This window comes from Martes martes, assembly GCF_963455335.1.
Source record: "Martes martes genome assembly, chromosome: 5".
In the NCBI taxonomy this organism is placed as follows: Eukaryota; Metazoa; Chordata; class Mammalia; order Carnivora; family Mustelidae; genus Martes; species Martes martes.
The window spans coordinates 63,057,986-63,074,487 of record NC_137892.1 but is presented as its reverse complement, the minus strand read 5'-3'; the positions used below and the strand labels follow the sequence as shown (position 1 = coordinate 63,074,487).

The 16,502-nt window shown below is 35.7% G+C and overlaps 1 protein-coding gene and 1 pseudogene across 2 annotated transcripts in view; one reads left to right on the top strand and one right to left on the bottom strand.

Annotated features, from left to right (window-relative positions):
- Positions 1 to 16,502, top strand: part of LOC308342884 (large ribosomal subunit protein uL23-like) — a 1,151,147-nt pseudogene that overhangs the window by 474,362 nt on the left and 660,283 nt on the right. The gene's annotated exons all lie outside the window — the stretch shown is intronic.
- AP3B1 (adaptor related protein complex 3 subunit beta 1) overlaps positions 1 to 16,502 on the bottom strand; it is a 282,043-nt gene that overhangs the window by 249,366 nt on the left and 16,175 nt on the right. Inside the window, exon 2 of the mRNA XM_080804718.1 lies at positions 74 to 149. Coding sequence (XP_080660844.1) covers positions 74 to 149 — 76 coding nt within the window. The remainder of the gene's footprint in view (positions 1 to 73; positions 150 to 16,502) is intronic.

Genomic DNA, 16,502 nt, shown 5'->3' with positions numbered 1-16,502 from the left:
TATTATTTAACATATATTTAATATAATCACTACATGTCCCTTTTCCAAAATTGAAATTATCTATTTTACCTACCCCAACAATCCGTTTCATAGCATCCAATTTAGCAGAATCTTTGTTGCTTTCCAACATTTGCTTTAGATCTTCATTCCTATATAAAAGAAAAGGAAAAAACCTCCATATTTCAATTTTTACATTACATAGTTATTAAAATATATTTCTTTTTTTTTAAGATTTTATTTATTTATTTGACAGAGATCACAAGTAGGCAGAGAGGCAGGCAGAGAGAGAGGAGGAAGCAGGCTCCCCACTAAGCAGAGAGCCCGATGCGGGACTCGATCCCAGGACCCTGGGATCATGACCTGAGCCGAAGGCAGAGGCTTTAACCCACTGAGCCACCCAGCTGCCCCTAAAATAGATTTCTTAAAAATTAGAGATAATGAACAATATTATAAAACTTCATTCTTAAATATAATTAAGTATATATTTTCATCTACTCTACAAATATTGAAGTGCTACATTATAATGAAGCCCATCAATCATACAAAATTATAAAACTGTACCTCAGTTCTGGGAAAAATATCTTTGTGAACATAGGCATAAAGATTCTCTCATCTCAAAATCTCCTCTGCATAATCATCAAAAAGAAAAAAGAAAAATTCTTGAATCACCACTAAAATATTTTCATAAACCAAAAAGTAAGAATTTTCTTTTCTCGAGAAAGAACACTCACCAAGAAAGGCTCACTCAAACCATCCCTTTTTAATCGCTACCACTCCGCTGCCAAAAAAAAAAAAAAAAAGAACCTGAACATGAGGGCAAACAGGCAGGGATACTCCCTAATCAAAGAATTATGTAAAGGCAATTTTAACACTTGAATGAGAAGACAAGGTGATGAACCAGAGTAGTTAGTTAGTAGTAAGGATGAAAATGTAGGATAGATGCAAGAACTACCTAGAAGTTGAAATCAGGGGGATGCAGTGACGGTGAAGAATGAGACTGGGGCACTCAGTAAGGATACTCTGTGTTTCCAATTTGGACTGACCAAGCAGATGTCAATGCTACCATGTAAGATAAAATAGACTCTTCCTATTTCCCAAAACTAATTGCTATATAAACATCCTTAAAAGACAGTGCAGAACAAAAACTATCACTACCTTACACAGAAAAACTGAAAAAAAGAAAAACGTAAGAACAATTTTTTTTTTAAGATTTTATTTGAGAGAGAGAGACAGAGAGACCACAAACTGGGGGAATGGAAGGCAGAGGGAGAGGGAGAAGCAGGCTCCCCACTGAACAAGGAGCCAAACACTGGACAGAGACACAGGCAGACACTTAACCTGACTGAGCCACCCAGGCACCCCCCAATCTGCCAACAAATATTTTGCTCACAACTGATCTGCTCCAATCCTAAATGAAACTTCTCCCAGCATATTCTCCCAACATATTCCCCCTAGCTAAAGAAAATCTGTAATTTGCAATCTCTAATCATTTTTCCTTCAACACAAAAGGACAGATTTTTAAAACAGTTATATAGCTAGGCAAAGAGTTCTCGGACTTGACACCAAAAGTACAGTCCATAAAAGGGAACACCGATAAACTGGATCTCATCGAAATTTAAAACTCTTTCTCCCCATTAAGAGGAAGAAAAAGAACAGAGACTGGCGAAAATATCTGCAACCATATTGCACATATTGCACATATTCGATAAAGGACTAATATCCAGACTATATTTCAAATTTCAAAATTCAACAGTTAATGAAAAAAATTTCAATTAGAAAGGGGACAAAGACATTGCTATGGACTGAACTATGTTTCCTCAACCCCCAAAGTTGACTTTACAAGGGCCTTTCAAGAGATCAGTAAGGTTAAATAAAGTCATAGGGGTAGAGCTCTAATCCAGTAAAAATGGTGTTGTCCTAAGAAGAGAGAGACATCACTGGTGCACACCCACAAAGAAAAGGCCATGTGAGAAAAGAGAAAGGAGACAATCAAATGTAAGCCAAGCAGAGGCCTCAAGAGTAATCAAACCGGGAATTCCAGTATCCTGGAAGAATTGTGAGAAACTGTGAGAAGTAAATCTCTGTTGTTTAAGCTACACAGTCTGTATTTTGTTATGACAGCCATAACAAACCAATAAATTTTGGTACCCAGAAATGGAATGCTGCTATAACAAACCTAAAAATGTACAAGTGGCTTTGGAATTAAGTAATGGATAGAGGCTGGAACAGTTTGGAGGTGCATATTTAAGACAAAAAAAAACAAAAAACAAAAAAGCCTAGATTGCCTTAAAGATAGTGTTAGTGGGAATATGGATGTTAAAGGTGATTATGATGAGATCTCAGATGGAAATGGGAGCATGTTATTAGAAACTGGAAGAAAGGCAATCCTTGTTATAAAGTGGAAAGAACTTGTCTCCTAATTTTTTTCTAGTGTTGTATGGAAAGTGGAAGTTAAAAGTGATGAACTTGGATATTTAGCTGACAAGATTTCTAAGCAAAGTGTTAAAGGCACAGCCTGGTTTCTCCTTATTTCTTATGATAAAAGTGAGAAAGATCAACTGAAGGAAATGTTAAGCAAAAAAGAACTAGAACTTGAAGATTTGGAAAATTTTCAGCCTATCTATATTGCAAAATATAAGAACTCATCATCAGACCTTTTTCAAAAGTGTGGCTAGAAAATTATTTCACCAAGATATCTCGGGTACCAACTCATGAATATAATCAGGTGACAGAGCAGAAGCCAGAGAGAGAGATGGGATTATACCACAGAGACACTGCCAGCTTGGAGTAAAAGGGAGAGAAGAAACAAAATGAGGGAAGTCTGTCGGACTTCGGGATTCTACATGACCGGACAGCTTGAGGACACAGAGAGATGTCAGCCACTGGTACACCAAGGAGAGAGGCCTGAGAAGAAAGCAAACCTGCCTTCAGTCTGATGGTAGACGTTTAGCCTCTAGAACAGTGAGAAATAAATTTCTGTTAATCAAGCCACCCGTTCTGTGGCATTCTCTGATGGCAGCCTTGGCAAACTAATACAGACATCAACAATTCACTAAAGGAGATACACATTGCGAAAGGCATATGAAAAGATAATTGCATTACCTATTAGGGAAATACAAATTAAAACGACAGCAAGATATAACTACATATATATCAGAATGGCTCTCGTCTAAAATTTTTTTAAAATGGGGCACCTGGGTAGCTCACAGTTGGTTAAGCACCAACTCTTAATTTCAGCTCAGGTCATGATCTCAGGATCACGAGATTGAGCCCCGCACTGTGCTCCTCCCTGGGTGTGCAGCCTGCTTAAGATTCTCTCTCCCTCTCCTTCTGCCCCTCCACCCACTCTCACATGCTCTCTCTCGAAAGAAAAAAAGAAAGATTAAGTTAAATTTAAAAACAGTAACAACACCTAATGATAGTGAGAACAGAGAGGAACTGGATCACGCATTTACTGCTGGTAGGAATTTAAAGGGTTACAGCCACTCCGGCAGTTTGGACAACCAAATAATTTCACTGTTGGGTATTTATCTCTGGGAAATGGAAACTGATACACAAAAACCTGCACACAGGAATTCATAGCTGCTTTCATCCCTATTAACCAAAATGGAAACCCAGATGTCCATCAACAGATGAATGGTTCAGCATGGAATGCCACTCATCAGGTTAGATAAACTATTGATACATAAGACAACTCTGATTAATCTCCACAGAAATATGTTGAGTGAGAAAAGTTAATTCTAAAAGGCTAAATACTGTATTATTCTATTTATATAATAATTGTGAAATAACAAAATTATAAATTATAGAATAAAAAAATATACAAATTATAGAAGTGGAGAAAGATCAGTGGCTGCTGCACATTAAGATCAAAAAAGGGAAAGGTGGTTATAAAAGGGCAACACGAGATGGAACAGTTATGCATCTTTACTGGTGTGATAACGATACATGACACAAAACAGAAGAGAGACACACATACAAATAAGTACAAGTCTTTTTTTTTTTTTAAAGATTTTATTTATTTATTTGACAGAGATTACAAGTAGGCAGAGAGGCAGGCAGAGAGAGAGGAGGAAGCAGGCTCCCTGCTGAGCAGAGAGCCCGATGCGGGGGCTCGATCCCAGGACCCTGGAATCACGACCCGAGCCGAAGGCAGAGGCTTTAACCCACTGCGCCACCCAGGCGCCCCTACAAGTAAAGTCTTAAGTTCAATCTAAAAAACCAGTTATATAACAATTAATGGCTCATTTATAAGAAGACAAAGAAGCCAATCAAAAATGAATGGTTAAAAAAAAAATGGTCAAGTGGCGCCTGGCTGGCTCAGTAGAACATGCAGCTCTTGATCTCAGTTATAAGTTCAAGCCCCACCTTGGCTGAAGGGATTACAAAAAATAAAACCTTAAAAAAAAAAAAAAGAATGGTTAAAATATGTGAAGACATTTCACAAAAGATCAGGAATGCCAGTAAGCATATTAAAACCCACTTAAGATTATTAACTATCAGGAAAATCCATATTAATAAATGAGATATCATGGGACGCCTGGGTGGCTCAGTTGGTTGAGCGGCTGCCTTTGGCTCGGGTCGTGATCCCAGCGTACTGGAATCGAGTCCCGCATCGGGCTCCTTGCTCGGCGGGGAGCCTGCTTCTCCCTCTGCCTCTGCCTACCACTTTGTCTGCCTGTGCTCGCTCACTCTCTTTCTCTAACAAATAAATAACTAAATTAAATAAATAAATAAATAAAATTTAATAAATGAGATATCATTACACACCCAATAGAATAGCTGAAATTAAGAGACTGACAATAACAAATGTTGCCAAGGCTCTAGAGAAATGAGAATTCGCACATATTGTTGGTGGGACTGTAACAACAACAAACACACACACACATACACACACTTTGGAAAACTGGGTGATTCTTACAAATTTAAACATAAGCCTACCATGTGACCCAGTCGATTCCACTCCTCAGAAAAATAAAAACATATTTCCACATAACAACTTACATGAACATTCACAGCAGCTTTATTTGTAATAGTAAAAAACTGGAAGAAATATAAATATCCATTGGCAAAATGTGACTTAGCCAAACACTGGAATACTACCCAGCTATGAAAACTAATTACTGATATTTGCAACACAGTGGATGAATTCTCAAAATCATTATTCTGAGTGAAAGAAGTCAGACACAAAACAGCATGATTTAATTCATTTAAACTTACAGAAAAGGCAAATTAATAGAGACTGAAAGCAGATCAGTCATACCCCAGGGCCATGGAGTAGAGATAGAAATGGAGAGTCAAGGAACGTAAGAAAACTTTATTCCATAAGATGGTGGAAATGTTCTGTATCTTCTTTACTGTGGTGGTGATTTCACTGGTACAGATATCTGTCAAAATATCTAATTACCATCTTTGGATGGATAATTTATTACATGCAAATTATACCTCTGTAAAGCTAATAGTAAAAACATTCATAATGTTTTATTCACATGTGTGAATAAGATGCCGAGTTCTCCAAAAGAAGACCAAAAGACATAAATCTACTTCTCAGAAAAACATTATGAGGGATCAGATAAGCCACCACTTTACACTCGGAAATCAAGATACTATATTGAAGCTTCATTCATGCTTACTCAAAAATTTAAATCACTACATATTGTATTTTAGTACATCAAAGCAAAATCTTCTCAAAGAAACTAAAAGGAAACTAAGACTGTATTACTACAAATTGTAACTAACTACTTACAATAGTTATTAGTTTATAATTAGCAACCTTTCAACTTTTCACAACTGCAGAAAAAGGAAAAAAAAACTTATGCCACATGACTACTACATGAAATAGTTCAATCACCAAAAAGTATGAGAAACCTGGGACGCCTGGGTGGCTCAGTTGGTTAAGCAGCTGCCTTCAGCTCAGTTCATGATCCCAGGGTCCTGAAATCGAGTCCCACATCAGCCTCCTTGCTCAGTGGGGAGTCTACTTCTCCCTCTGCCTGCCTCTCACCTTCTTTGTGCTCTCTCTCCTCCCCTCTCTGACAAATAAATTAAAATCTTAAAAAAACAAAAAAAAGTATGAGAAACTCTTGCTTATAGTTAAAGAAAAGCTTCTTTAACTATACATAGAAAGCCCGGACACAAAACTACTAAATAGTTTTTGTACACTTTACGAATTTAAGCCTCATGTAAGCAGTAAGCACTTATCAAGAATGAATGATCAATCAGATGTTATTACAGGCTAAGTTGTATATCTTCCAAAGTTCCTATGAAGTCCTAACCCCAAAAATGTAGCTATTTGGAGACAGAGCCTTTAAAGTGGTAATTAAGCCAAAATGAGATCAGTTTGGGTGGACCTTAATCCAACATGACTTGATGTCTTTGTAGGAGATTAAGACACAGACAAAGACAGACAATGGGATGACCAGGTGAGGACACAGCAAGAAGGCAGCCATCTGCAAGCCAGGGAGAGGGGCCTCAGAAGAAATCAGAACTGCCCATTTTGATCTTAGACTTACAGCCTCCAGAAATTGGGAGGAAATAAGTTTCTTTAAGACACAGGCTCTGTGTCTTCCTATTATGGCAGCCATAGCAAACTAATATGGAAGGTAAATGTTACAAATGATCATTACATAAAAACATAAATAAATAAATACTAAGTACATTTTTTTCCAAAGAGTAGAGGCAATGAAATTTATTATGAAAAAAAAATTACTCTTTTCGAAGCAGCTCATAAAATTAAATACAATGGTGACCACTAATGGGACACAAAAATACTTTTAAATAATTAAAACAGTGACTTTTCTCTAAACTTAGTTAGAAAATATACAAGTAGTAGAGAAAGCAATACATAAAAACTGTATCTGAGGATATACAACTACCAAATAATAAAATACCATAAATGTTCACTGGATTACATTTAGAATCTCTTCTTAAAACTTGTCACTCTTCTACACTGCAAGGGTAACTGAAAGGGAGTATTAAAAATAATATGCCTGGGTGGCTCAGTCAGTTAAACATCTGCCTTTGGCTCAGGTCATGATAAAAGGGTCTGGGATCGAGTACCACACTGGGCTCCTTGCTCAGCGGGGAGCCTGTTTCTCCCTATGCCTACTGCTCTCCCTGCTTGTGCTGTCTCTGACAAATAAATAAATTCTTAAAAAAAAAAAAAAAGGTAAGTTTGCTTCAATTAGAGAAGTAGACATAGAATATATTAAAAAAAAAAAATGGAACCACACGAGAGGTTTTTTTTCCCTATCTACTTTTTGTTATTTTCCTTCTACTTTTTATTTTTGTCTTTGACTTAATGACCATGTATGCTTCCATAAATGAAAAATTTAAACCCTTCCTTAAAAAATCTTAAAAATCTTAGTGGGGTAAGAAAGCAAGAAAAACCTGAAGTAATTAGATAGGGAAAAAAAGACTATGTGATCACATATACACATATTAAAAGTAAAAGAAAGTTCATTTGCTCATGTCTGCCCCCCTTACACTTTCCCCAAGAGCTCTCCACCATTCCTCTCCACCAGTGTTAGAGAAGTGAGCAATGAAGAATAACAAAGCACCAATTTTTAGGACAACCCAACCTCTCCAATCCTAGGAGTAATTTTATTCAGGGCCTAATGGAAACTTGGCTTATTCCTTTTAAGCTTGAGATACCAGAGTCCCCTTCCCAACCACTTTTAGGTACTGACACACACTCTCAAATTAAAAGTAAGAAAACAAGATCCCAATATTAAAGCCAAAGGTTTTGCAGCTCATGTTTAATGTAGTCTTCAACAACAAATATAAGTATCTTTTGTTTTAACACAGGCCGATAGTAAGTTTGAGGTTCAGAGAAGATATTAGAAATACCCCAGGCACTGCTTCAACTTGAAATAATATTCAACTTCACACAGGTATATCATGAAAACTATTGAAAATTCTGATATAAATTACATTATTTCTTCTCAAATTCCTCTTTGTCACCAAAACAGTAAAGGCCTGGGAAAGTTAAAACAAACATCTCAGGGACACCTGGATAGCTCAGTCGGTTAAGCCACTGCCTTCGGCTCAGGCCATAATCCCAAGGTTCTGGGATCGAGTCCTACATCGGCTCCTTGCTCAGCGGGGAGCCTGCTTCTCTCTCTGCCTCTGCCTGCCTTTGCTCTCTCTCTCTCTCTGTCTGTCTGTCTCTATTTGTCTGTATGACAAATAAATAATCTTTTTAAAAAAACAAATACCTCAAAAAACAAAACAAAACAAAACACACCTGATTCACCCTCAAAATAAGTACACTTGTACAGGGTCATTTTAGGTCTACCTCCTTCCTTATCTGGATTCAAATATGGCCTATTAACATGTATCGCTTAGTTCATTAATCTTAGAAATTAAGAAATTCCTTCTGCTAAACATTAAGAGAGTTGATTCAAATAATGCTGAGTTGGCAATACTTTCACTGGCAGGTGAAAAACAATACTTGTTTCAATTATTTTTTTTTAAATTTACCTGCTCTTTTATTTACCTACTGACCAGCAGCTTTCCAGCTTTGAGTACTAGGATACCAGCTTTATTTTTACATAAGTGACATCTTGTGGTAATAAGTGGTATAACTTTTCCTTTCATTTTCAAAATATATCTTTTTATAGTTTAAAGGAAAATATGTAACTGGAATTAGAGAAAATCTTACTATTACCAGAAAGTCACTCTCATCAGTACCAGTAAAAAACATCACCTATAATCAAAAAGCAAAATGTTACCAGTTATAAGAACTTAAGAGGTAGGAGAGCTTTAACATTGTATAAATTACGTCTTTTCTTAAAAAAAAAAAAAAAAAAAAAATCTATAATCCAGGGGCACCTAGCTAGCTCAGTCAGAAGAGTATGCAACTCTTGATTTCAAGGTCATGAATTCAAGACCCATGTTGGGTGTAGAAAGTACTAAAAAAATAAATAATAAAATGTCTATAATCCATAATTCATTTAAATCTTTCACTCTTTTTAAAAACAATGTGAATTAAGGGAATGATTAAGACTATATAGCCTTATACACTGTATTGGTGATACTCAAAGTGTGATCCAAGAAAGTTCTGTCCAAGAACCATCACTAATCCACAAATTCTTTTTACTAATCCATGAGGAGACATGTACAGAAACCGAAAGCAAGCAAAGCTAGAAACTTGACAATAATTCAACAGTATAAAGTTATATCTTTGAATCTAATAAAAAAAATTGGGGCTTGCATTTTGCATGCTTTCTTTCATTCCATTTTTCCAGTAATTTATTTCTTATTGTATTTTACAGAAGATCCATGATGGACTAGAAATTTGAAAGAAAAAAAAAATTCTTTCATCAGTTTGCAAGCACTGAAATATACACAATCACCTTCTTTTTTCTCAAAACATTCACCAAAATTTGTGTACTATAAAAAGCAACACCTGAAACTTAAACCCAGGAATGATGGACTAGGGAAAGTAACATGGAATAGCAATTTCCAATTGGAGGTATGTCCCCCAAACGACATATCAAATCTTTGAGAGGAAGGTGGGCCTTTTCAAGCCCTACCAAAAAAAATTTAAAAATTCTAAAACACAGGCACCTCTGCTTGCTTTATGAACCACTTAAATGAAAAATGTTTCTACTTAAATGTTACACTGTACAAATAGATATGTTAAAAAAAAAAAAACAGCTGGGAACAAAAGTCAGAATTTACTTTTTTCTAGTGCTAAGTAGCCAAAGAGAATGGCCTTCATGATACATTTATGTGCACAATATAAAAACTTACTAGTAACTTACAGTTCAGTTATGGCCTATACTTTCCTTGGATGACACTCAAAACACTGTATAGTTTTGGGGACAAAGTACTGACTTAATAATACAAGAGTAAATAAAACAAGAACTCCCAACTACCTAATCATCCATCTATTAACCCCCTAAAAAAAAAACACAAATTATCCAAGTAAATATGAACTTTTCCTTCTATATTGTTCACAAAACTAAAAAAGGAACAGTGTAAAATTGCCATCACCATTTCTTCAACCTTGGGTAATTTTTTTCTCTCTTACTCCTCCAATAAAACTTCTGTAACAAAGGTACAACTTCCTAATTTAAAAATTCATGCAAAAATTCCATGAATACTTTTAAATTATTCCTCTACATTTGATATAATTAACCACTACTTCTCCATCTTAAATTCCCTCCCCTCTCAGATTCTGTAACTCTACTCTCATCTGGCTACCACTTACATTTGTGCCACCCCAGTAAACAAATATGATCAAAATCCTCACCCTTGTAGAGTTTTCATCCTAATAACTAAAAGAGACAAAACAACAAACATAATAAATAAATTTTAAATCATGAGGTGATATGAAGGGAAAATAGAGCAGAGGGAAGAGAATGCAGTAGGAAATGGAGGAGGCAATTTTAAGGAGGGTGGTCAGAGTAAGCTAAATAAAGAGACATCTGAACAAAGATTTCCAAGTAAAGGAGTCAGCCATGCAGACACTGGGAGTGAGGGGTATGGAGAAAGAGCACTCTAGGCAAACGAGACAATGAAAGGGGAGTAAATAATATGTTTACTCCAAATGAAAAAAGGAACCACTGGAGGGCTTTGACTATAGGAGAGTCATGATCTGATATATGTGACAGAATCATTCTGGCTGCTATGTTTATAATACACTGCAGGGATTTCCACATCTGCCCATGGGTCTGTAAGAAACTAAACCTGCCACAGAAAATAAGTATAAAAGCTGGAAGAAACAAGTAACTTTCTGAAGGCACTAGAGAGCAACCAACCAATGCAGTCAGGACTTACGGGGCCAAAATTCTGCAAAGAAGAGAAGCAGACAACAAAGTGAGCTCCTTATTTACACCAGTTTTTACCTTAAATATATTTCCCAAACCGCCATTTGGGAGACTAGAACTCAACAAGAAATGGCAGTTTTAACAGACTGAGGAGACAAATGTTGAAGTTCATAGGTAATAAAGGAAATGGAACTTGAAGGGCAAAATTACAAAAGAGAGAACCAGTGAAAAGGTACACAAAAATCCCTTCAAGTACTCATCTACATTTTCACAGGGCATGATTCCAGAAAATCCAGCAGAAAACAGTTCAGAAGTTAAATATCTGTGCAGGGATTTCAGCAACTATGCACTGCTATGTAGAGGAGTTGGAATTCAAGTCTCTGGCAAGTACAGAGGTACGGTATATATCCCAGTCTTTCAATTAAGATTTTAAGAATTTTTCCAAAGTAATGAAAGACATAAGCCCACACATTTTAAAACCTGAAGAAAACAGAAAACACACACACACACACACACACACACACACACACACACACGCAGAGAAAACTACTCTAGGCATAGTGTGGTCAAGCTGATGGAAATCAAAGAAGTGAGAAAAATCTTAAAAGTATGCAGAGAAAAAAAGACATTTCCTTAAGAAAAAGGTCTGCAGAACTTTTCTGTAAAGGACCAGATTATAATTTTTTTAAAAGATGTATTTACAGAGAAAAATCAATAAAACTTAAGGTTAGTATGTACTTTGAAGAGGTTGTAATGAAGACTTAATGAGATCACTGTAAAGTACTTATTACCATGTCTAGCAAGTTCATTAATTCAATATCCACATGCCCCAGAAACTGTTCAAAATACTGGGATCCCTGACTTCTTGGCACTTACATTCTAAGTTTGAACTCAGGATGGGTGGGAGTAAGAGGAATGACAGAAATGATAGAAGAAGGAAAGAAGAGGGAGGGAAGGAAAAAGGAAGGAAAACAACAAAAGTGGACAGAAAGACCATATAGGAGTACGGAAAAAAATTAAAATAGGGTAATGAAATAAAGTAAGATTGGGTGATCATAAAAGTCCTCTCTGGGTAAGTAATCATTTAAGCTGAGGTCTCAAATGAGGAGAAGGAGTCAACCAAAGGAATTCTGCAGATACTATGGCAAAAACAAACCTGGATATATGAGGATCCAACAAAAGGTCTACAAAGGATTTATAAATGAAGGCTATGGTTGTTTTCTCAAGTGCACTTAACACCTTATAGGCCCATAAAAGGCACACAATAAATATTAGTTCAAAGAATAAATGAATACATACTACATACTAACATGTTCATTAGAAACAGAAAAACTCCAAGCTTTCCCTGGATTCTCAAAAGGCTCCATGACGCAATAAAGGTTAAAAACTAGGATTACATTTTCTAGGTATACATCCCATGCATACAAGTTTTAAAAACCATGATGCCACACATATATCACAGCAAGTCTCCATGTTTGCCAAACCTTTTATCGATGACCTCAGCTACTTGCTTTCTTGGAAGGCAGCACAAAGTAAGTTCTACTTTCGCTCAGGTTATCAGGATGTCTTCCAGAATATGACAACTCATCCTCAAAGTTTTCAAGAAAATCTCCACAGAGCACTGAGCCAGCTGAGCTTATATGTGCTGAGACAAAAAAAAAACTGATTGGCACAAGGAAAAGTTTCACTGTTGAAGAGCACTATAAACCAAAAATGCCACTTTCTATAAAAAAGACTGGGGGAGTCTCAGAAGCAAGAAAAGAAAAACATAAAATTTTAAAACTTTTACACCAAAAAAACGCCACAAACTAAGTCAAAAATGAGTAATTTTCTTAAATTATACAGAAGCCCTAACTAATCAATTAAGAGCTGACCAACGGGGAAATGGATAAAAGACACTTAAAAGTATTTACTGAAAGAATAAACCAATAAATATGAGGAAAAAGACTTAATACACTCACAATCATGAAGACTCCATGTAATAACATTTTGCACTATAAGACTGGCAAATGTTATGAAATTGGATGGTACCCAGTATTGGCAAAGGTGCAAGGGAAACAGACTTCACTGGTGGTGGAGGGAGAAAACTGGTGCAACCCATCTGGAAGGTAATTTAGCAATATCTATCATAATTTAAAATGCAATAACCTTTGACCTACAACTCTATTTCTAGAAATTTTTACTACAAATAGATAAGTTCTCACACATATGCAAAAGCTTATGTTGCAGTATTGCTTATATTCAACAAAAAGTGAAATCAACCAAATGCCCCTCAAAATGAGATTAAATAAAGGGAATAGTAGGAAATATTATATAGTGATTAAAAAAACACTGACATAGTTTCATATGCTAATATGGAAAGGCCTCCAAGATGTATTAAAGGATAAGCAAGACACATTAGAGAACAGTATATATATAATCATTTGATTTTTAAAAAATTTCCTGGAAGGATACATAAGAACTTTCTCATTGTAGTTATCTCTGAAAGTATGGGAGAGAGTTATGTATTTTCCACATTACTGACTACCTTGCCACTAATACGCCTTGCATTTCTAACATATAATTAATGTATTTAGCTGCCCGACAGTGGTATTGTTTTCTATAACTTATAACACCACATTATTTTAGGACCACAAAGTCTCTGTGACACATGTGTGGCTTTATTATTCCCACTTGATAGATAAGAAAATTGAAGCTCAGGAAATACAAGACAGCATACAAGCTGAAAATTTTACAGACATAAGAAATTGTGAACTCACACAGCTTTTAAGTATACCACCACAGAACTAGGGAACTGCAAAGCAAGAAATTAAATGTGAGTCTTGTTTCGAAATCCAACATTCTTCCCATTTACCACATTGCTGTCAACTTCAGTTATAATTCAAAAACTATAAAGTAATATCCTGTAAGAATAAAATCTATAACTGACAGTGCCACAGTACTTCCTCTCTAGTCTATAATCTACCACAAGACAACTGTTGTATATTTTTTCTCTTAAACTCACAATTTTTATGGAAAGAAAACTGATCCCTGGAACCATAATGAACACTAATTCTAACTATTCTCAATAGTAGTCTAAAACATCTGTGATACACTTCTGTATAAGTCAAAATAAATTTTATTTTCACTGACATTACTTTGACTGTATTTGGTTAACTTTATCTCATGTAGATTCATCAGCTCAAAATTAATTAGTATTACAGAACAGTGTATTCCATCCAAACAATTCATCTTTGTTGGCTCACATGCCTCACTGCTATTGGCATGCCCCCACAATAACGGGCAGGGTGCCACAGTAACAGATGGGCATAAACACAGACATGCCAAAGAGTCAGTATGTGCATCAAGTTTGAGTATTAGTATTAGATTTTCCTCCAAGAAATTCATATACTATAGTAGAATAAATATAAGTGTTCTACAACTATGTTAATAAGATATGCCAACTCAAAGCTAGATTAATTTTTAAATTCTTAAAAAAAAACACACACACAATTTTCCAAGGCCACAGAAGGCAAGTTTTCCATCTGATGAGTTTGGATCAGCCTCCTGTGTAGGGAATTGAGGAAACCAATATGCAATCTCTACCTTAGATAAGCTTTGTCCCTGAAGCACTTGAAAATCTCACTAAAAAGTTTAGTTTTCAGAAGTCACATGGCAGTGTTACAAGACGTAAAAGTTCTAGAGATCTATCTTATGACAATGTGAGTATACCTAACACTACTGAACTGTAGGTGGGGTTAAGATGTAAATTTAATGTTATGTATTTTTTTACACTTTTTTTAAAAAGTCGTGTTTCCTGATGTGGGCTGTGTAGGCCTTGAAAGAGAAAAAAGGTCCTATAAATTACTATTTGACAGGAATAGAATCTAAAAGTACAAATCACCTAAATTTACATGATTATTTTAAATTCTGCCATCTCTTGAAAAGAGTGTCATCTCTTCAAAAAATTATTTCTATGTGATTTTAAATTTTTGAAATATAAAACATACTAGTGACCAAATCACACTGAAAATTTTTATAATTTTTTACATTAATGAAAAGTTTCAAAATACTAAGAATGCTAAAGAAAGTAAGAAAAAACCATTTGTGGTCACTACCATCCAAAATCCTTTGTTAAAAAATATATAAGGTACCAGTATATACAGCATTCTGTGTGTGTGTGTGTGTGTGTGTGTGTGTGTGTGTGTGTGTGTAAACAAGAACATCTCTGACTTCCAGGCACATTTTCTCTTTGAAGAAATGTTCAAGTATCCAATCACCTTGAGAAAACCAATCTATTATTTTTTAATAGCTGATATTGTTAGCCAGAAATTATGAGAACTATGTTTCCAACTTCATTTATTTACTTTCAATTAACCCTAGCATTTCTATAATATGTACTATTAAATAACAGTCATCTATTTTGATTTTATTAAAGTACATAAAAGTGTGTGAAATTCTTACTGCCCCCAAAGGTTTTGAGTTTATATACTCAGAAGAGTGTCCCATGCTTCTGGATTTCAAGGACTGGGTAAGATTTCAACAAAAATTCTGGACAATGACACACAGTTGCCCACTTTGTGGTATCCCACATAAAAATATAACAAAAACTACTCTCTAAGGACACTATTATTTCATATATGGAAATAGGAAGAATGTTTGCATTCCTTTAATTACTAGGAGCCATTTGTATTTCTTTAGTAATCTAACTACTCACACTATTTGGGGCTAATGTTCTTTAGCTACTATGCTTTTACCTTTTTTTCATTCCCAAATATTTCTGGGCCAATGTTATACTGACCTTTCCTATTACCACAAACCTATCTCAAGAACAGATTTTTGACAGAGTTTCATTAAATCTAATGACAGGTGCATTTAGTCACAGACAATATATACTGCTCTCTCACCTCAAAACATTCCCAAATATACACTGACAGTTCTGATCTCTCTTAACTACAGTCCAACATCACCAATGAAAATGTCTTTCTCCTTCCCAAAGGTCCTCTCAACCCTTCCCCATTTCAGTCAACAGTTCCCACATTCTTCTAGCGTGGCTAAAAACCCAAACTTCTCGATTCCTTCCTCCCCTCAACCAAATCCAGTGAGTAAGACCTCTAAATTCCCCTTTCATAAGGTGCTCACAACTTCCTTCCTCTTCGTACCAACTTACACCAACAGACTTCAAATCATCATCACATTACTCTTGGACTTTTATAACAACCTCCATTATGGTCGCCGTCTGCCTCCAGATTCTTTTCTCTGATTTATTCTCCACACAACTCCAGATTAATCTTCCCAAAAAGTCACTTGTAATCATCAACTCCTGTTCTTAGAACAGAAGTTAAAGTCCAATTTTCATCACAGTCTAACAACTACTTCTCAAATTTTCCACTGCTCTTTTCCAGGAACTCCCCTCTTTATCCATACTGCTTCATTCACTGTTGTCAGAAAAAAAGTCAAAATATGTTACCTTCATTCATACTGTGAACCCATATCATACCCTACTAAGAACATCTTTCATCCTCAGGGTACCTGGCTGGCTTAGTCAGTAGCACATGCAACTCTTGATCTCAGGGTGTGAATTTGAGCTCTGCGCTGGGTGTGGAGATTACTCAAAAATAAAATCTTTAAAAAAAGAAAAAAAAAAAAAAGAACACTCTCATCCTTTCCTTCCTTATATCAATGCCTAAATCAAAGTCTTACTCTCCAGCAGCTCCAAGCCTTCACAGACCATCGTCTCCTTCAAAT